The 16774-nt window shown below is 32.8% G+C and overlaps 1 protein-coding gene across 1 annotated transcript; it reads left to right on the forward strand.

Moving 5' to 3' along the window:
• Positions 1-1263: 1263 nt before the first annotated feature.
• LOC134694204 (angiopoietin-related protein 7-like) lies at positions 1264-9926 on the forward strand. The gene is made up of 3 exons (XM_063555201.1): positions 1264-1375; positions 2041-2205; positions 9679-9926. The coding sequence occupies exons 1-3, from the start codon at positions 1264-1266 to the stop codon at positions 9924-9926; spliced, it is 525 nt and encodes a 174-aa protein (XP_063411271.1).
• Positions 9927-16774: the final 6848 nt, after the last annotated feature.

The raw sequence follows: 16774 nt of genomic DNA on the forward strand, positions 1-16774 counted from the left end.
CGACCATTATAAAAGACCTTGGACATATAGCAGGGCCATTATAAAAAGAACCATACATTAATACTAAAGTAACATTTGTTTTATATTTCATGTATTAATTTTGATATTATTAATAGAAATATATATACTGACCGCCTTTAGAAACGCAACACTAGATTATTTTTGTGTTATTTTAGAATGAATGTGTCACCGTCAAAATCGATGACTACCTGTTACAAACGCCAAAATGATTGTCAGAAAGGTCAACAAATTCTGTCTGACATGTTTTGGGTTCTGTTTTACACCTTCTAATTTTGCATTTATTCAACCCATTAATTGGTTTTGGCAATTATGCGGTTAGAACATGAGGGCTTTAAAGGTTTTCCTTCAGTCAATATTTTTGCAATTCAGTTGATGGAAACATTTATGGCATGCATCTGTACTCAATGGCACTCGTTAATTTGATTAGCAGTTGACGTTGCGGTCGTAAAAATGTCTGGCAAATGACGTTGCATAATCAAATTCTGTTGACAGTTCATTGTCACTACACGTTGATCTGTTCATTGATTACCAGCAACAAATCTTGTCTACTTGTATCGTTGTCGGAAGGACAGTAGAACGAGTTTCGGAAGTCGTACAGTATGGTTGCATCACGTTTATATTTTCATTGTTTGCAGTTTTCTTGAGGGCTAATTCATTTTTTTTATTTCTCAGTCTTGGCAAAATGGAGATTCAACATTTTAAAAATGATTTAAGTGAGGCAAAGGATTGAAAGAACTGTTTCACAAAGCAAAAAAAAAAAAAAACCTGAAACAATCTTTCATGGGTCCAAAATTTCGTGCGACTTAAAAAATTCGGTATGTTCAATAACCACAGGTAAGTCAGATTTTGATTTTTTTGTAAGAAGAAAGAAGCATGATAAGCACGAAAAGTAGTTCAAACACGATTTGGTAAAAAATATCAACAAAATGAGTCTTGCATTTCTAACGTCGTTCAGTATATGTGATGTGTGTACAAAAATATAGTTCATATTTACTTATTCTAGTCCTCAATTACAGTTACAAATATAACTTTGTACATGATGAACAATTTTACTGCAATTAGACTATCAATTTATAACAAAACATAACAACTTGCAGCAATTTTATTTCTGTAATTCGTTTCAATGGCTTAGTTCGGTCTTCAACGTGAAACAAAAGCTTTCATCCGACACAAGGTTTAAGACGGCCTCAATTTTGAGTGAAATTATTTTCAAAATATCAGCAATTCAAATGTTTATCCCACATGTCGTATTTCAAGGTTATACAAAGGAGACAAGACGGTTATACGAATTTCTACCGAGAATGGGAAGACTACAAAAATGGTTTTGGCGAACCGACAGGAGAATTCTGGCTTGGTATTGATTTATTTACTAAATTTTTGTTTAAAATGGTTAAGTGAAATACTAATTTTTATTTCTCTTCGCTTTTCTTCATTTGGGAAAAGTGTTCATTGAAATTGGAAATATTGTAATTCATTGATACACTTTTGGCAATTATTGCATTATCAACCATTTGAATAATGAATAAAAAGTTATTATGAACTACTTATAAAAATATCCTATCTTTTAAAGGGGGACGAAAGATTCCAGAGGGACAAGTCAAACTCATAAATCGAAAATAAACTGACAACGCCTGGCTAAAAATGAAAAAGACAAATAAACAAACAATAGTACACAAGACCCAACAAAGAAAACTAAGGACTAAGCAACACAAACCTCACCAAAAGCTAGGGGTGATCTCAGGTACTCCGAACAGGTAAGCCGATCCTGCTTCACATGTGGCACCCGTCGTGTTGCTTATGTTACAACAAATCCCGTAAATAATCCACTGGTCGCACAAATGAACATTTCCTATATCATTTGTGAAACGGTTATTTCATAACGGTCAACCAACTCGTGCTGGCGTCCGTAAAATTTACAAAATGATGACTTCAACTGCACCATTTGGAACTCTTGGTTTAATAGCTTCCTTGTGAGCAACCTTTTGACAGATTCTTACCATTTTTGCACATTTATACTAGGTAACGAACACATTTACAAACTTACGTCAGCGGGAGGTTATCAGCTCCTGGTTACACTAGAGGACTGGAATGGTGACAGAAGCTATGCTACATATAATACTTTCAGTTTGGGAAACGAAGCTTCTGGGTATAAATTGACAATCGGAGGATACAGTGGCACTGCAGGTATATCATAAAATGTCAGAAGATTTACGATTAACGCTGTCCTATACAAAAATAATTGATAGTTTTCAAGGATATTTACATGAACTTGTTCATTTTTGCAATGAAAATTTAGCTTTTTCTGTTATAATCCGTCTCCGCGAAAGTGTAATTGCACAAATTTACGGATATGATAGTGTTTAGTTTCAAATTGGTGGTTACAGAAATGACTTGATAGACTGGTAAGCATTCATTTTGTTGATAGTTCTTTCCTCTCTCTACAAAGACATCCAAGAAGCGTGCCGAGTAATCAACATACAATACTTCCATCTTCACGGGGATGACTAATTATACACTTAGTCTTATGACGGTAACAAGATATACATTTCAAGTACGTCGATTCAATTCAGTTTTTTTGAGAAAATATGTTTTTAATTTTTTTTTTGATGCATTTAATTGAAGTATAGACGAGTACTGATAGAACATAAAGGTCTTGCTAAAATCGAAAAGGTCGCTATACCATCGTCGTGACACGGTAGCGAAAACGCGATTCTAGTCGGTTAGACTGCGCTACGATCTCACAACGACTTTACTACGACCTCACAACGACTTTACTACGACCACACTACGACCATCACGGTCTAACCGCGACCCAAACACGCTTCCACTACGTCTATACCAAGTTTAAACCACGCTGTTCAAGACCATAGTACTATTAAAGTACGCTCAAGCCGTCTTCATCACACTGTGTTTACGACCCGACTACGTTTTTTCGTCGATCATCATGCTCATTGTCAATGTCATATAACATTTATAAAAGCTCTACATCTTTTGTATGTATGTTTGTAATTTGGACCTCTTGTACTTTAACTTCAACGTCTCAATCATTCTTGACACATCTATATCATCTCTACTATCGTTCACTAAAGCATCATCATTTGATCTTGATGGACCATCAGTAAGTTGTGATTCAGGTTGGATTGGTCGGTTCTGGTTCATGATTCGTTACTATCAGATCTCCCTCTGTTCTGGAACTCATTCATCTTTTTTTCTTCATGTAATCATCATTTTATATTGTCTCTGTTTCATTGCGTACATTACTTTCTGTGCTCCAGTTTTAGGATTTTATACAGGACAGTGTAGGAATCCGAGTTACTTTCTCCTCTTTTCTAGAGACGAAAACTTATCAGAAGGCCGTGTGCATAACTGCAAGGGACATTCAGCGGAATTGTCCAAAGGAACAATTCGTGGCTAACCATAGCGTGAGTTTACTTAAAAAAATTACAAATTATTTCTTTACATCAGCGATGAACTGTTTTAATATATTTTCCTATGTTATAAATAAAACTATGAATATTTAACCGTTCAAACTGTTCTTATCTGCGATTACACAATATAATTAAGAATATTCATCTTTTTATTATTATAAAGAACATAAACAACCTTATATATCTACGAAATGTTTTATCCGTATTTTTAATGGACCTTAATTATTATTTATATTTGGTTTTTTTTCTCAGTTTTTCACCATTTGGATTGGTAGTGAAATAAAAGTCAGCTCCTGATTGATTTATTTTTACTTAAACCCAGTCATCTTGGTTAAACTCACTAGAACGGCCTGTACAGCATCAGCCTTTACCTCCACCATCACTCGTCGTTGATTTTGGTTGCATGACTGCGTTGTTTTCGAGAAACTCTACATAACAATTAAAAATAGAAGGAATTGGACAGTATTAATATGGAACACGATGTTGACGTTATTGCTGGTAGCGTAGTAAGATCACGGAATAAATTGTTACTTGATTGGAGAGATGTCTCATTGACACTCATACCACATTTTTCTATATCTATTGCCATTTCCGCTATTGTTTACTTAAATGTTGTCATTTGAGATTTATGGACCAGCGATAGGTTGTTATTTGGGTTGCTTTGGTCGGTGGGACATCACTGTTTCATCATGATTCTCCGGAAACTTAGCAACACATTACGCAACAAAACCTGGGATGGTCTCATGTATTCCGAAAAGGAAGAAAGTCCTGCAATTTTGGTAACGACGGTGTTTTCAAATATTAAAGTAATTGTACAATGACAATCATTATTGGACTGCTGATGACTAAGTTATCTTTCAAAGTTGGCTTATAAGAACATCAAGATTATGTTTTACCTGTTTAAAAAACAGCTACGAACGAAAGGAAGGTAACACCTAAATTTGAGTAATTTTAGACAATATTTTGAGCTATGACAAAAAAGAATATACCTCTTTTTGAAAAAAAAGAGGTTTATCACCACTATCTCCATAAGCTGATGAAATTGAAGAACTGCCAATGAAATTGAATATGCATAGAGGAGCTATGTCCTCTGTGTCTATAACATCCTCTATGAAGGCTATTTTCCCAGCGTAATAATTTCAAAAAACAACAACGTGTGCGTGCGTTTTTGAAAGTTCAAACAGGGTTAGAAAACTGATTAAACGACGCATTTGATTCTACGTCTGTAACGTTTAACAAAATAAAACAGCACACAACGTTTACCAAACTTTGGTTAGAAAAAAATGCACTCTTGATATCTTAAAAGATATATATTTAAAGTTGTTAACTGTTTCAGAACAGGTATCACTCCAGGAATATTAAATTCTACTTATGCACATATATGACACAAACAGTACGCTTTATTTGTAAGAAAGCAAGGACAAGGGGATGGTAAAGTTTATGCATATTGCTATCTAACATCAGTACTAATCCAGTGACAAATCTTATTTTGTGGTGTCATTTCCGAACAAAGAAGCATTAAAACTATCATTACATATCAGTGTCCACTATGAGGAAGTGTTTATAAGCATTGGGGTCCTCTTTGATGAGTTAGTGCAAGTCTCTCACACTGCCCACACAGTGGTCGTCGCGTGAGCCACTGCCTCATCAAGATTTCTCGTCGTCTTTACCATCTTGTTCGTCTTTTATTACAAGCTCCGTTACACCTTTTAACCTGTCTCTCTGAGCTCTTATCACCTTGTCTACACATCTAACTGCTTTATTATTATAATAATAATAATCTTTATTGTCATATAAGTAGCATTATACTTGTGACATAAACAAAAGTAACAACAACAATAAAATAACTAAGTTGAACACACACATATCTATATATATACAAGTAAAACTAACTAAGAGTCCCCTGTCCTCGGCTCTAAAGACTGTTTTATAAAGGAACCTGTTTTTTTCACTTGGTTTATATTAGAAGGATTTAGTAGGATTACTAGTTTTTGTGTATCAGATAGATTTGGAAACATAGGATTATCTATTACCATGTCATTAAAAAGTTTTATGCGTAAAACGTTATTAATTTGACAGTGGAGGAGAAAGTGATTTTCATCTTCTAAGGTTTTACAAGTTGGACATGTTCCATTGTCTCGAGGTATTTTTAGATATCTGCCCTTCTCAATGAGCAAATTATGGTCACTAATTCTAATTTTGTAAATAAACGTCTAGTTTAAAAATTATGATATTTAAGATAAAATTCTTGGTCTTGTTTGACTTTAATAATTTTGTAAAGAAAAAGTTTGTTATTTTCGTTCAAACTATTTATTTTATTTTCCAGTAGTTCTGAATAAAATTTACTTGTAATATTCTTAATCCAAGTCTTTAATTTGTTAACTTGTTCCATGTTTTGACAGGACATTACTTTTGTATATCAATATTCATTTCTTGTGTTGAATCTTTTATAAATGGACCAAGTATAAACTCGTTGTGAATCAAGGCGTTTACTTAATGTATAACTTTCTTTTAGTAACGGGTTTATGTTTTCAGTATTTAATCTAGCCCAATAAAGAATTGCTTGTGTTTATATAACCTTTTCGAAGGGAGTCTTATCCAAATATTGGAAATTATCTATATCTCTTTTTTGAGATTTTAATCTGCCTTTTGCTCTATCATAAGTTTGATATGTATCCATGTATGATATTTCAGAATTATATGTTAAAATTGGTTTTATAAGAGAATCAAAAAGATTACAGGATACATTAACAGGGAAATTTCCCAAAGAGGCTGCATGTGTTTTTAATGAAAACAGAGCTTTCCTAGTTTTTTTGGCTAAATCTGTTAAACTTGCATTTAAAGGAGTAAGTATTTGGCCCCAATTATAAAGTTCATAGTTACAAGACAATAAATGTTTTAAGTTGCCTTAAAGACATGTGAGAAAGTAAAACAGAACTGTTTTTGTCGAAGTTTAATTCTAACAAGTTTTTTTTTAACTTCCAAAAAAGGTCGACATAAGGAATTTTGGTGAAATTTGACCAAATGAGCTGGATTTCAACTAAATAAAGGACCAGGAAACATAGAGCGCAGGTGTCGACAAGCTTAATATTCTAATAAGAAATGTTAAATGTCTTCACAAACGTTATTTTAAAAGATCTTTGATGTCGACGTATGCGCTCTCTGTTTCCTGTCCAATCATCTATTGCAATTTACCCATTTTCATTGATTTTATCGTGAAAAATCAATATGAGTACAACTTGTGACGTCATAATGAAACGCAGAAAAGTAAAATTTTCAACACAATGGCTTATATCCTATCTAGTCAATGTATTAGCTATACTTTACCTATAGCTTACCCTTCCGGAGCACCTGAGATCACCCCTAGTTTTTAGTGGGGTTCGTGTTGTTTATTCTTTAGTTTTCTATGTTGTGTCATGTGTACTATTGTTTTTCTGTTCGTCTTTTTCATTTTTAGCCATGGCGTTGTCAGTTTACGAGTTTGACTGTCCCTTTGGTATCTTTGGTCCCTCTTTTATCGTGATATTGGTCAATAAATCTGAATTTGAAATTTACGCTAAATAATGGGGCCATTTTAGCGTCTTATCGAACATACTCCTTTCCATTATTTTTTATCAGAGTGCCCAGAAATTTATATTTAGTAACGTTATCATTTTTTTTCCATTATTGAACCTCACAATGTATGGTTCCAGTTTTGTAGTTCTTTGTTCAATGATCATTGTTTTTGTGTTTTTAGTATTTAGACATAATTGCCATTTTTCACAGTAATTTGATAAGTTATTTAAGCTATTTTGAAGACCTTCTTTACTTTCCGATACAATTATAAGGTCATCGGCAAACAAAATACTTCCTATATCAGAATTTAATATTCTCAAGGGTGTTGAACCTTTATGGTCAAAATTTTCAACTATATCATTAATAAATAAATTGAAGAGTGTGGGACTAATACTGTCCCCTTGTTTTACTCCTCGGTCAATGGGAAAGAATCTAAAATGTTTATCATTATATTTTCAAGATGCTTCAGTATGAATAAACTGTTGTGTTATTATTTCAAACATAATTATGTTTCCCTACACCCATTTTAGCTAATTTATAAAGCATTCCAATTCTCCAAAGGGAATCAAAAGCCTTTTTAAGATCTACAAAACAGACAAAAAGTTTTCTTTTATTTTTAGGAATATATTTATTAATCAAAGTTTTAAGGATAAATACACTGTCTGCAGTTCTATGATTAACTTTAAACCCAAATTGGGCATTAGTTAATTTTTTTTCCATATTTTTAATCATTCTTTGATTTAAGATACTACTAAATAATTTGGATATACAGTTGATTAAAGAAATTCCTCTGTAGTTGCTTGGGTGACATTTGTCACCAGATTTATGTACTAAAGTTATGTATGCAGAATTCAATGAAGTTGGATAGTGTCCTGTTTTAACATAAGATTAAATAATTTAGCATATGCTTTGGTAGTTACTGGACTACTAAATTTAATTACCTCATTTAACACACTATCTGGACCACTTGCTTTTCCATTTTTACTATGTAGATATGTTAAATTAATGATTTTACTCGGACCTTCTACTGAATACAACCAAATAAACGAAGAACGTGTCCATGGGACACTGATAATTTCCCAGCTAGCATAACTAACATTCTAAAGTGTCATAACTCAAGAACGATTATTCAAATTCTCATTTGAACTGTGTTGTATGGTAATAAGCATTGTGTATATGGCGTTTCATAAAATTTGGTCGAGGCAAAAATAAAATGAGAAAACAAGAACATAATATTGTTGAGACATACTTACGTTCGGACAAAGATAAAACTAAATGCCCACTCCGAAGCGGCGGGGAATAAAATTAAGACTTTCTTATACTCAAATTGAGCATAGCCGACCAATTCCCGATTCTCCCTGCGACCCATATACGATTGGATCGGTCTGGTCTGGTCAAGATCAGGCTGATATCGTGAATATTCCATTTGGTCTATCTAGTTATGTAAAGATCATGAATTGATCGTAATTATCGAATAAGTATTCATTTTGTTGTCGGGATAGAGTCGTGATGGAGTCATTTAGGAGTCGTGAATGGTCGAGTTGAGGTCGTGAACAGTCGGATGGCGGTCGGATAGAAGTCGTAAACAGGCTCGATCAGAATTTGGTTGAGCTTGGTCGTGTAAATTTGGACAATCGGGATCTGATCGGCAGTGTGAACCTAGCTTTAAGATTAACATTTGAAATAAGAAAGCAAGGGATAAATTAAATGCATGCGTATATTCAGCAAAAAAATGACAAATTAAAACCGATATTCAATTATAAATAATAAGATGCAAAAGACATATGCCACGTACGTATCAAACTAACAACAGTCTATCATCAATCTCTGAATTTTTTCTATCAGAGGTGATCCATTTAAATAATGGAATGTAAAGATCGTACTGTTAAAGTTGTAAGAAGATGAATTCTATTAACTCATATGATATGACATCAAGAAATGACAATATTGTTGCATGCCTATGTTACATTTTCTAAATTACAATTTAAGTGAATATTTTAATGTGTTAAGAGTCTGATTCATTTTAAATTACACTGAATGTGGTCATTTTGATAACAGCACCTAGGTTGAGATCGTCATATTAAGAAATCGATTTTCATATCGCAATTTTAGATGTGTGCATGTTTTGTTTTCAATAGAAAATATGATATTCTCTCCACAGTAAGTCGAAAGTCTAGCCTACCCTTGTTTCTAATAAAAACACAACTCTACTACTAAAAAGATTTTTAAACCTTGTCCACCACTTTTTTGTTTGTCACCAAAAATAACGAATTCACATCAAATATATAAATAAAATCTGTTTTTGGACTTTTTTTTAGAATTTTGATAAAGAAGTTGAGGCAAACAAATGAATTTCTCCATAGAGGACTTTTATGAAATACCGATTAGTAGCATAACACAACAGATGGAGAAAGACGAATTCGGCCAAAGCAAGAAAGCAAGTGATCAAAATTACGTATTCATGTGGATTACATTATTTTGTATTTGCTCCTCATGTACATTTGTTTTTTATACTTTTTATAAGTGAGAAATAAAAGATTAAAACTAAAAATTTAAAATCCTAAAAATAATATGATTACTAAATGCCCCAATATTATTCACACATACAAGTTAAGGATGTAACACAAATAAATAAGATGTGTAATATTATATGATATTTGTTATTATTCTTTAGGAGATTCAATGAGTTACAACAATGGTCGAGTATTCAGTACTAAAGACCGTGACAATTTTTACAAATGTGCACAGCAGAACGTCGGGGCTTGGTGGTATGGAAGTTGCACTTTCTCTAATCTAAATGGAGAATATCTTCGTGGAAAAACCAGTAGCGATAAACGTTCCGAAAGAGGTGTCATATGGTCTCACTGGAAAGGTAACAGTTATTCACTAAAGAAATCTGAGATGATGATTCGCAAACAATAGATAAACCTGAATAACATTATTACACTCATGAGGATTTTTTGGGTTAGATCTGCATTAGAAGTAGTTATTTTTTTACAAATAGAATCATATTCAAAACAGTGTGGTCCTGGCCATTGATTGACGACCTAAATTATCCCATTGACTGGGGCAGATTAGGTGAACGTTTGTCTGTAACGACCATTGCTCACTACTTACTTATTATAGAATTTAAACTGTGGGGTCACCAAAGGTTCTTAGCGCCTTTAATAATAAAATAATTCCAAAAATTATTCAGGAATAACCTTTATGTTTTGATTTATATTATTGATATAAATCAACACATCGTATTATTCCGGATTCGTTTTTCGAATTGCTTTATTTAGGTGTTGAGAACCTTTGGTGACCCCACAGATTCAGTGTCTTTAACAAGTACATAGTGAGCAGTGATTGTTACCGACAAACGTTCACCTAATCTGTCCCAGTCAATGGGATAATTTAGGTCGTCAATCAATGGCCAGGACCACACTGTTTTGAATATGATTCTATTGTTCTTTCAGTTTTCGGTTGCCTTGAACTCGAATGTAATATGTGCATTTTAAAAAATAATTATTCAGGAAATTCCTTCTAGCAAGGGCGTCTAGAAATAGCTTTTACGCATCGTTGTAAATATAATAGAATTTGATGTGAGTGTTTTACAAGTGAGAGGTTTAGCGCTATAAAACCAGGTTCAATCCACCTTTTTCTACATTTGAAAATGGCTGTACAAAGTCAGGAATATGACAGTTGTTATCCATTCGTTTGATGTGCTTTATCATTTAATTTTGCCATTTGATTAGAGACTTTCCGTTTTGAAATTTCCTCGGAGTTCAGTATATTTGTGATTTTACTTTTTAACCTATAACCAGCATTTGGTATATTACCAGTGCACTATACCATATCCAGCTATTTTTTTTGGTGTTGCCTATATTTTCATTTATAACAAAAGTATATAACTTTCTTCTATGTCTGTAGATGAAATATACACTTGCTACACTTTTTCAAATCACTTTTTTAAAGAATTTAATATTTATGAAGAAGAATATGCCGATTTTGATAATTTAAAACCGTTTACAACTTTTAAAAAACTCGTTTATTTATTTTTTAAACATATTGTAATAGAAAGTATGAATAAATCACACTTGAAAAATTTTCAAATATTGATAAGAGTTTAAAACGTTACCTTTATAGTAAACTTTAACATCAGTGTGTAAGTTTGTAAAATTTTATATGAAGAGGGACACGTTTTCCTTCATTGCCAAATCAACAGTTATATTAGAAATCCCTTTATGAATGCAATTAAAACCCATTATCATAATTTTAAAATCCCAATAAAGATTTTTTGTCTTAAGTAATAGGATACTCTAGGATGTAAAGCAACCCATTGCATTTACTTTTTGTAATAAAGTTATTATTAACTATCTTTCACTGTTACAGTATTGACTACAATTATTACACAAAATGAACTACTACAAAACATGCGGTGACTGAAGGCAGATTGCACCACCGGAACAACCACTCAATATATAATATATCATTCGAAAGAGGAGAATTTGTAAAATCACAATATGCCTATCGTAAGGACCTTGTATGGTATTTTTTTGTAACTGAAATCAAAGGTCATCTTTACAAATCTGTTAAAATTTTGAAGGGTTTCAATTTTGCCAAATTTTTTTTATATACTGTAAATGTTCTGCTCACAGCTAACAATTTCCTTTGAGCACATAGATTTTTCTTCACAAGTACAGACAAGATCTCAGGTGACACAATGTATTATGTCAACGAACTCTCATTATCTTGATTTATCTTAACCGGTTCAATAGAAGACTAATGTGCATAACTGACGTGAAAACTGCCCGTACCATTTAATGAAATGTGTTTTAACCATCTATTGTTTCTAAAAATGAGAAAGGAAATGGGTAATGTGTCAACGCGACAACAACCCGACCATAGAGCAGACAACATTTTTGTATTCCCAAGTTGAAGCTGATGTGGTGATTATTATCAGTGGATATATCTATTTGGTGTTATTACGGTGGTCTAAATTTTTCCCTTAGTTGATAGGTTGGTCTTGGATAAGTTCAGGTTGTAGTTCACCAATTATAGTGTTTGGTGGAACAATGACTGTTCTTGTAGTGATTTTGCAGACTATAATGTTAAATATGTTGTGCTGGTACTTATAATCTATCAATGATGGTTCAATATATAAATATGTTGGTAATATAGATGAAGTCGTTTGTCCAGTGATAGCAGATGTGAAGTGGTATGGTAACTCTTTGGTTGTCATGGCTTTACCAGAGTAGAATTACAGTACTAAGAAGATATAACATACCAAGAAAAAGAGATTACATAACAGAATAGAAGAATTGACAAAATTAGTAATTCTGAAAGAAAATGAATGTCAATATTGAGCACTCTACCACATAATTATATAAACCTTTCTACAACTACAATATTTATCCGCACAACAATGTTATATTTGCAAATTTGTGAAAGCAAATTTTGTTCTTCGTCGAGATTCGAACTCATGCTTTTATGATATCGAGCCAACATCGTCTGCACTGTGTCCATCGCTCTAGACCACTCAGCAACCTAGACTGAGCTACCCTGCTATATGTAAATATACATGTATGATTACGAATATGAAATAGAACATATAGAATATGAATAGATCCGTACAAATTGATACAGAATAAAGTCCAGCATCAAAATGGAGAATCGAATATAATAGTACATTATGGAGGCATCAGAGGATAAATAACACTTTTGTAGACATTCGCTGATGTTATGTTTGACCTTCACACACGTTTGATTAAACATTTGCTTGTAAAATGTGAATAATAAAAAAACTACTTTGAAGTTAACAGAGAAAGCTAGAATATCATCTTCTTTAGATTTCACATTAGAATTTAGGACTAATCTTTTATTCATATTCAATGCAAAAATAAAAGTTAATTTTAAATCTAGCTACGATGCTTTACAAACAAAAAAACAAAAAAAAATACCGTTAGGGTATATATGGACAGGCAGACATTTCTTCTTTCAATTTAGTAAACTACTAGTAACAGCAATCCACCAAAATACTTTTGAGACGACCACTTACTTTTTACCTGACGCTGTCGCGGTTTTTTGAGACGACTTCTTGTAATTGTAAACTCAAGGTGTAGATAGTTTTTACAAAGGTGATTTTATTTCATTTAATTCGAAGTGACAATTGGATATATCAGATAAATTTTGTATAGTTGTTTGACATTTCCAGCATGATGATATTTACCAAAATTCATTTCGCGGACATCGGCATAATTATTTGGAGACAAAGTAGAACTAGTCACGTGTAGTTGAATCGACGCAGTCTGATTTCATTGCGATTTTAATTTGAGTTGTCCTTCTTGAATCATATTCAAACTTTAATATGTCGGGGAGTAATTTATAGCAATACATTATGCTATAATTTGTTTAATTTATGCTTGAAAGTTCCATACTCCGAAACAAACTGAGGGGTTATATCATCATAACTCCGCTACGAAGCAACGTCACTGATATTTAGAAGTTTGCCAAAGTACTTATATGTACGCATATATATCTACAAAATCTATATATATCCAGTATTAGCGAATATTTATAACTACAAAATTTTGTGACTGACAAAGTTTAAGTAATTGCTTTTAGTTTTAACGTTACGGTCTCGCCACTTTTTCATCCCAATTATGCATGGAATATTTGCCACTGAACATTAAGCAACAAACAATCAATCAATCAATTCCCCCACGGTTGGATTTCTTGTAGTTCTCTCGGGATTTTTTTCATTTAGCTTATATACTCTATTTTCTAAGTGGATTTACGATATTTGAAAAATGGAAATAATGTTTTTATGGAATGTGTTTTATAAAAGTAGTTAAGATGACAGTTTGACAGGGTTCATATGCACTTAGGGTTGTTTTGATGGTTCAGTAAAGTTTTCGTAATTTTGTCAGTTTCTCGATACTATAGATGAATATTTATTGGTCATGCATACGTTTGTCTGACATGATTATTCTGACATTTCCAATATTCATTGATAATCTTTGTATTTATAAAAAAAGAAGATGTGGTATGATTGCCAGTGGGACAGCTCTCTACATGAGACCAAATAACACAGACATTAACATGTATAGGTCACCGTACGGCCTTCAACAACGAGGAAAGCCCACACCGCATAGTTAGCTACATGTACATGTATAAATGCCCCCAAAATGACAAATGTAAAACAATTCAAACGTGAAATCAAACAGCCTAATTGATGTACAATAAAAAAAGAAACGAAAAACAAATGTGAAACACATAAACAAATGACAACCTCTGAATTACAGGCTCCTGACTTGAGACAGGCATATGCATACAGAACATGGCAGGGTTAAACATGTTCGCTGGATCCAAAACCATCCCCCTAACATGCATATGGAAAGTGGTGTAACATTACAACATAAAAACGAACTATACAAATTAGTTGAAAAAGGCTTAACTCGTCGATATCAGATGGATAGCAGTAGAAATACATCTAACAAAAACACATAGTGGACGTAGCCGGGTTCTTGTATATCACAACAACTTGTAGTCTTTGTGATAAGAACCATTTTTCATTTTACTATTAATTGGTGTAATGTGAGCATGTCCTACTATTCGTATTCTCGATTCATGTATCTTTGTTTCTGTTTGTGTGTTCGTTTTGGTTTGTTTTTTTGTTATATTTTGGAGGGGGTGTCATGTCGTTACCATTTAGGAAATCGTCCTTATTCTTAAAATTTTGATTTACAAATGGTGTTACCATATCACTTCTTTTATTGCATCACTATATTTAATATATATCGCAATCTAGCTTTATACCAGAAAAGACATGCGCACACGCCTCAAAGCAATTATGAGGAGGACAACGAGAAAAACGAAAGTTACTTTATTATTTGAGAATAACAAAAATAGGACATATATTGTTATCTACATACAACTGGATATCATATCAATAGACTTTCCTATAGCTGTTAATTTCTGTGTCTCTTAGTCACTTAAGAGTTGTCTCATTGGCCATTATACCACATATTTTTTTGATATATTTCATATTGATTGCTACAAGAAAAAGGAAAATGAAATATTTCACAAGGAAAAGTAAAAGGAAAATCTTCACAGGGAAAAGGAAAACGTTCATAAGGAAAAGGAAAACTTACATGGGGGAAAAGCTTAGGGTTGAAGTTCTTGTCATTATCGTCATTCTTTTCTTGCTTTTTATAAAGAAATGATATTTTTTAATCTGTTTGTCTTTTTATATGTATTTTTGCTACGATATAATTAAGAAGGCAAATGGAAACCTGTGCTTTGATTTGCAAACCCTAGACAAATGTCATAGCCCCTGTGTCCACTTCGTTTCCCCATTAAAGACAGTGGAGTTTAGTCAATTGCTGGTGTGACAAATTTATAATAAAATTGAGAATGGAAATTGGGAATGTGTCAAAGAGACAACAACCCGACCAAATAAAAAAACAACAGCAGAAGGTCACCAACAGGTCTTCAATGTAGCGAGAAATTCCCGCACCCGGAGGCGTCCTTCAGCTGGCCCCTAAACAAATATATACTAGTCCAGTGATAATGAACGCCATACTAATTTCCAAATTGTACACAAGAAACTAAAATTAAAATAATACAAGACTAACAAAGGCCAGAGGCTCCTGACTTGGACAGGCGCAAAAATGCGGCGGGGTTAAACATGTTTGTGAGATCTCAACCCTCCCCCTATACCTCTAACCAATGTGGAAAAGTAAACGCATAACAATACGCACATTAAAATTCAGTTCAAGAGAAGTCCGAGTCTGATGTCAGAAGATGTAACCAAAGAAAATAAACAAAATGACAATAATATATAAATAACAACAGACTACTAGCAGTTAACTGACATGCCAGCTCCAGACTTCAATTAAACTGACTGCAAGATTATGATTTCATCATATGAACATCAGGCACAATCCTTCCCGTTAGGGGTTTAGTATCATACCATCATAACATATATGAGAAGAACATAACCCGTGTCATGCCAACAACTGTTTTTAGAATAAATGTGTTTAGTTCCGATGCAAAGACCTTATCAGTGACTCAATATTAACGCCAAAATATGCAATCTTTAATGACTTGACAACAGTATCTTAATTATATCCCTTCTTAATAAGTCTATTCAAAGGTTTTGTAAGTTTCTGAGGTGAATACTGACACCTTTGTGCTTTATAAAGAATATTTCAATAAAAAATTGGATGTGAAATACCTGAACGTATTAGAAGTCTGCGTGTTGAGCTATATTTACGAATGATGTCTTTATACCGATGATAAAATTTAGTAAATGTTTTGACTAGTTTGTGATATCGAAAACCCTGTTGTAATAATTTTTCAGTAATACATAAATTTCTCTCGTTAAAATCTAAAACATTGAAACATACACGAGCGAATCGTACAAGTTGAGATATATAAACACCGTAAGATGGTGACAAGGGAACGTCACCATCTAAAAACGGATAATTAACGATAGGAAATGAAAAATCATCCCTTTTATCATAAATTTTAGTATTCAGCTTTCCGTTAGTGATATAGATATCAAGATCGAGAAAAGGGCAGTGGTCATTGTTAGTATTAGCTTTATTTAAAGTAAGTTCAACAGGATAAATTTCATTAATATACATACTGAAGTCGTCATTATTGAGAGCCAAAATATCATCCAAATATCTAAAAGTATTATTAAAGTTTATCAGATGTTGTTTCGATGGGTCTTTGCTTATTTTTGTCATAAATTGTAACTCATAACAATACAAAAACAGGTC

The sequence above is a fragment of the Mytilus trossulus genome, chromosome 13, assembly GCF_036588685.1.
Source record: "Mytilus trossulus isolate FHL-02 chromosome 13, PNRI_Mtr1.1.1.hap1, whole genome shotgun sequence".
Lineage (NCBI taxonomy): Eukaryota > Metazoa > Mollusca > Bivalvia > Mytilida > Mytilidae > Mytilus > Mytilus trossulus.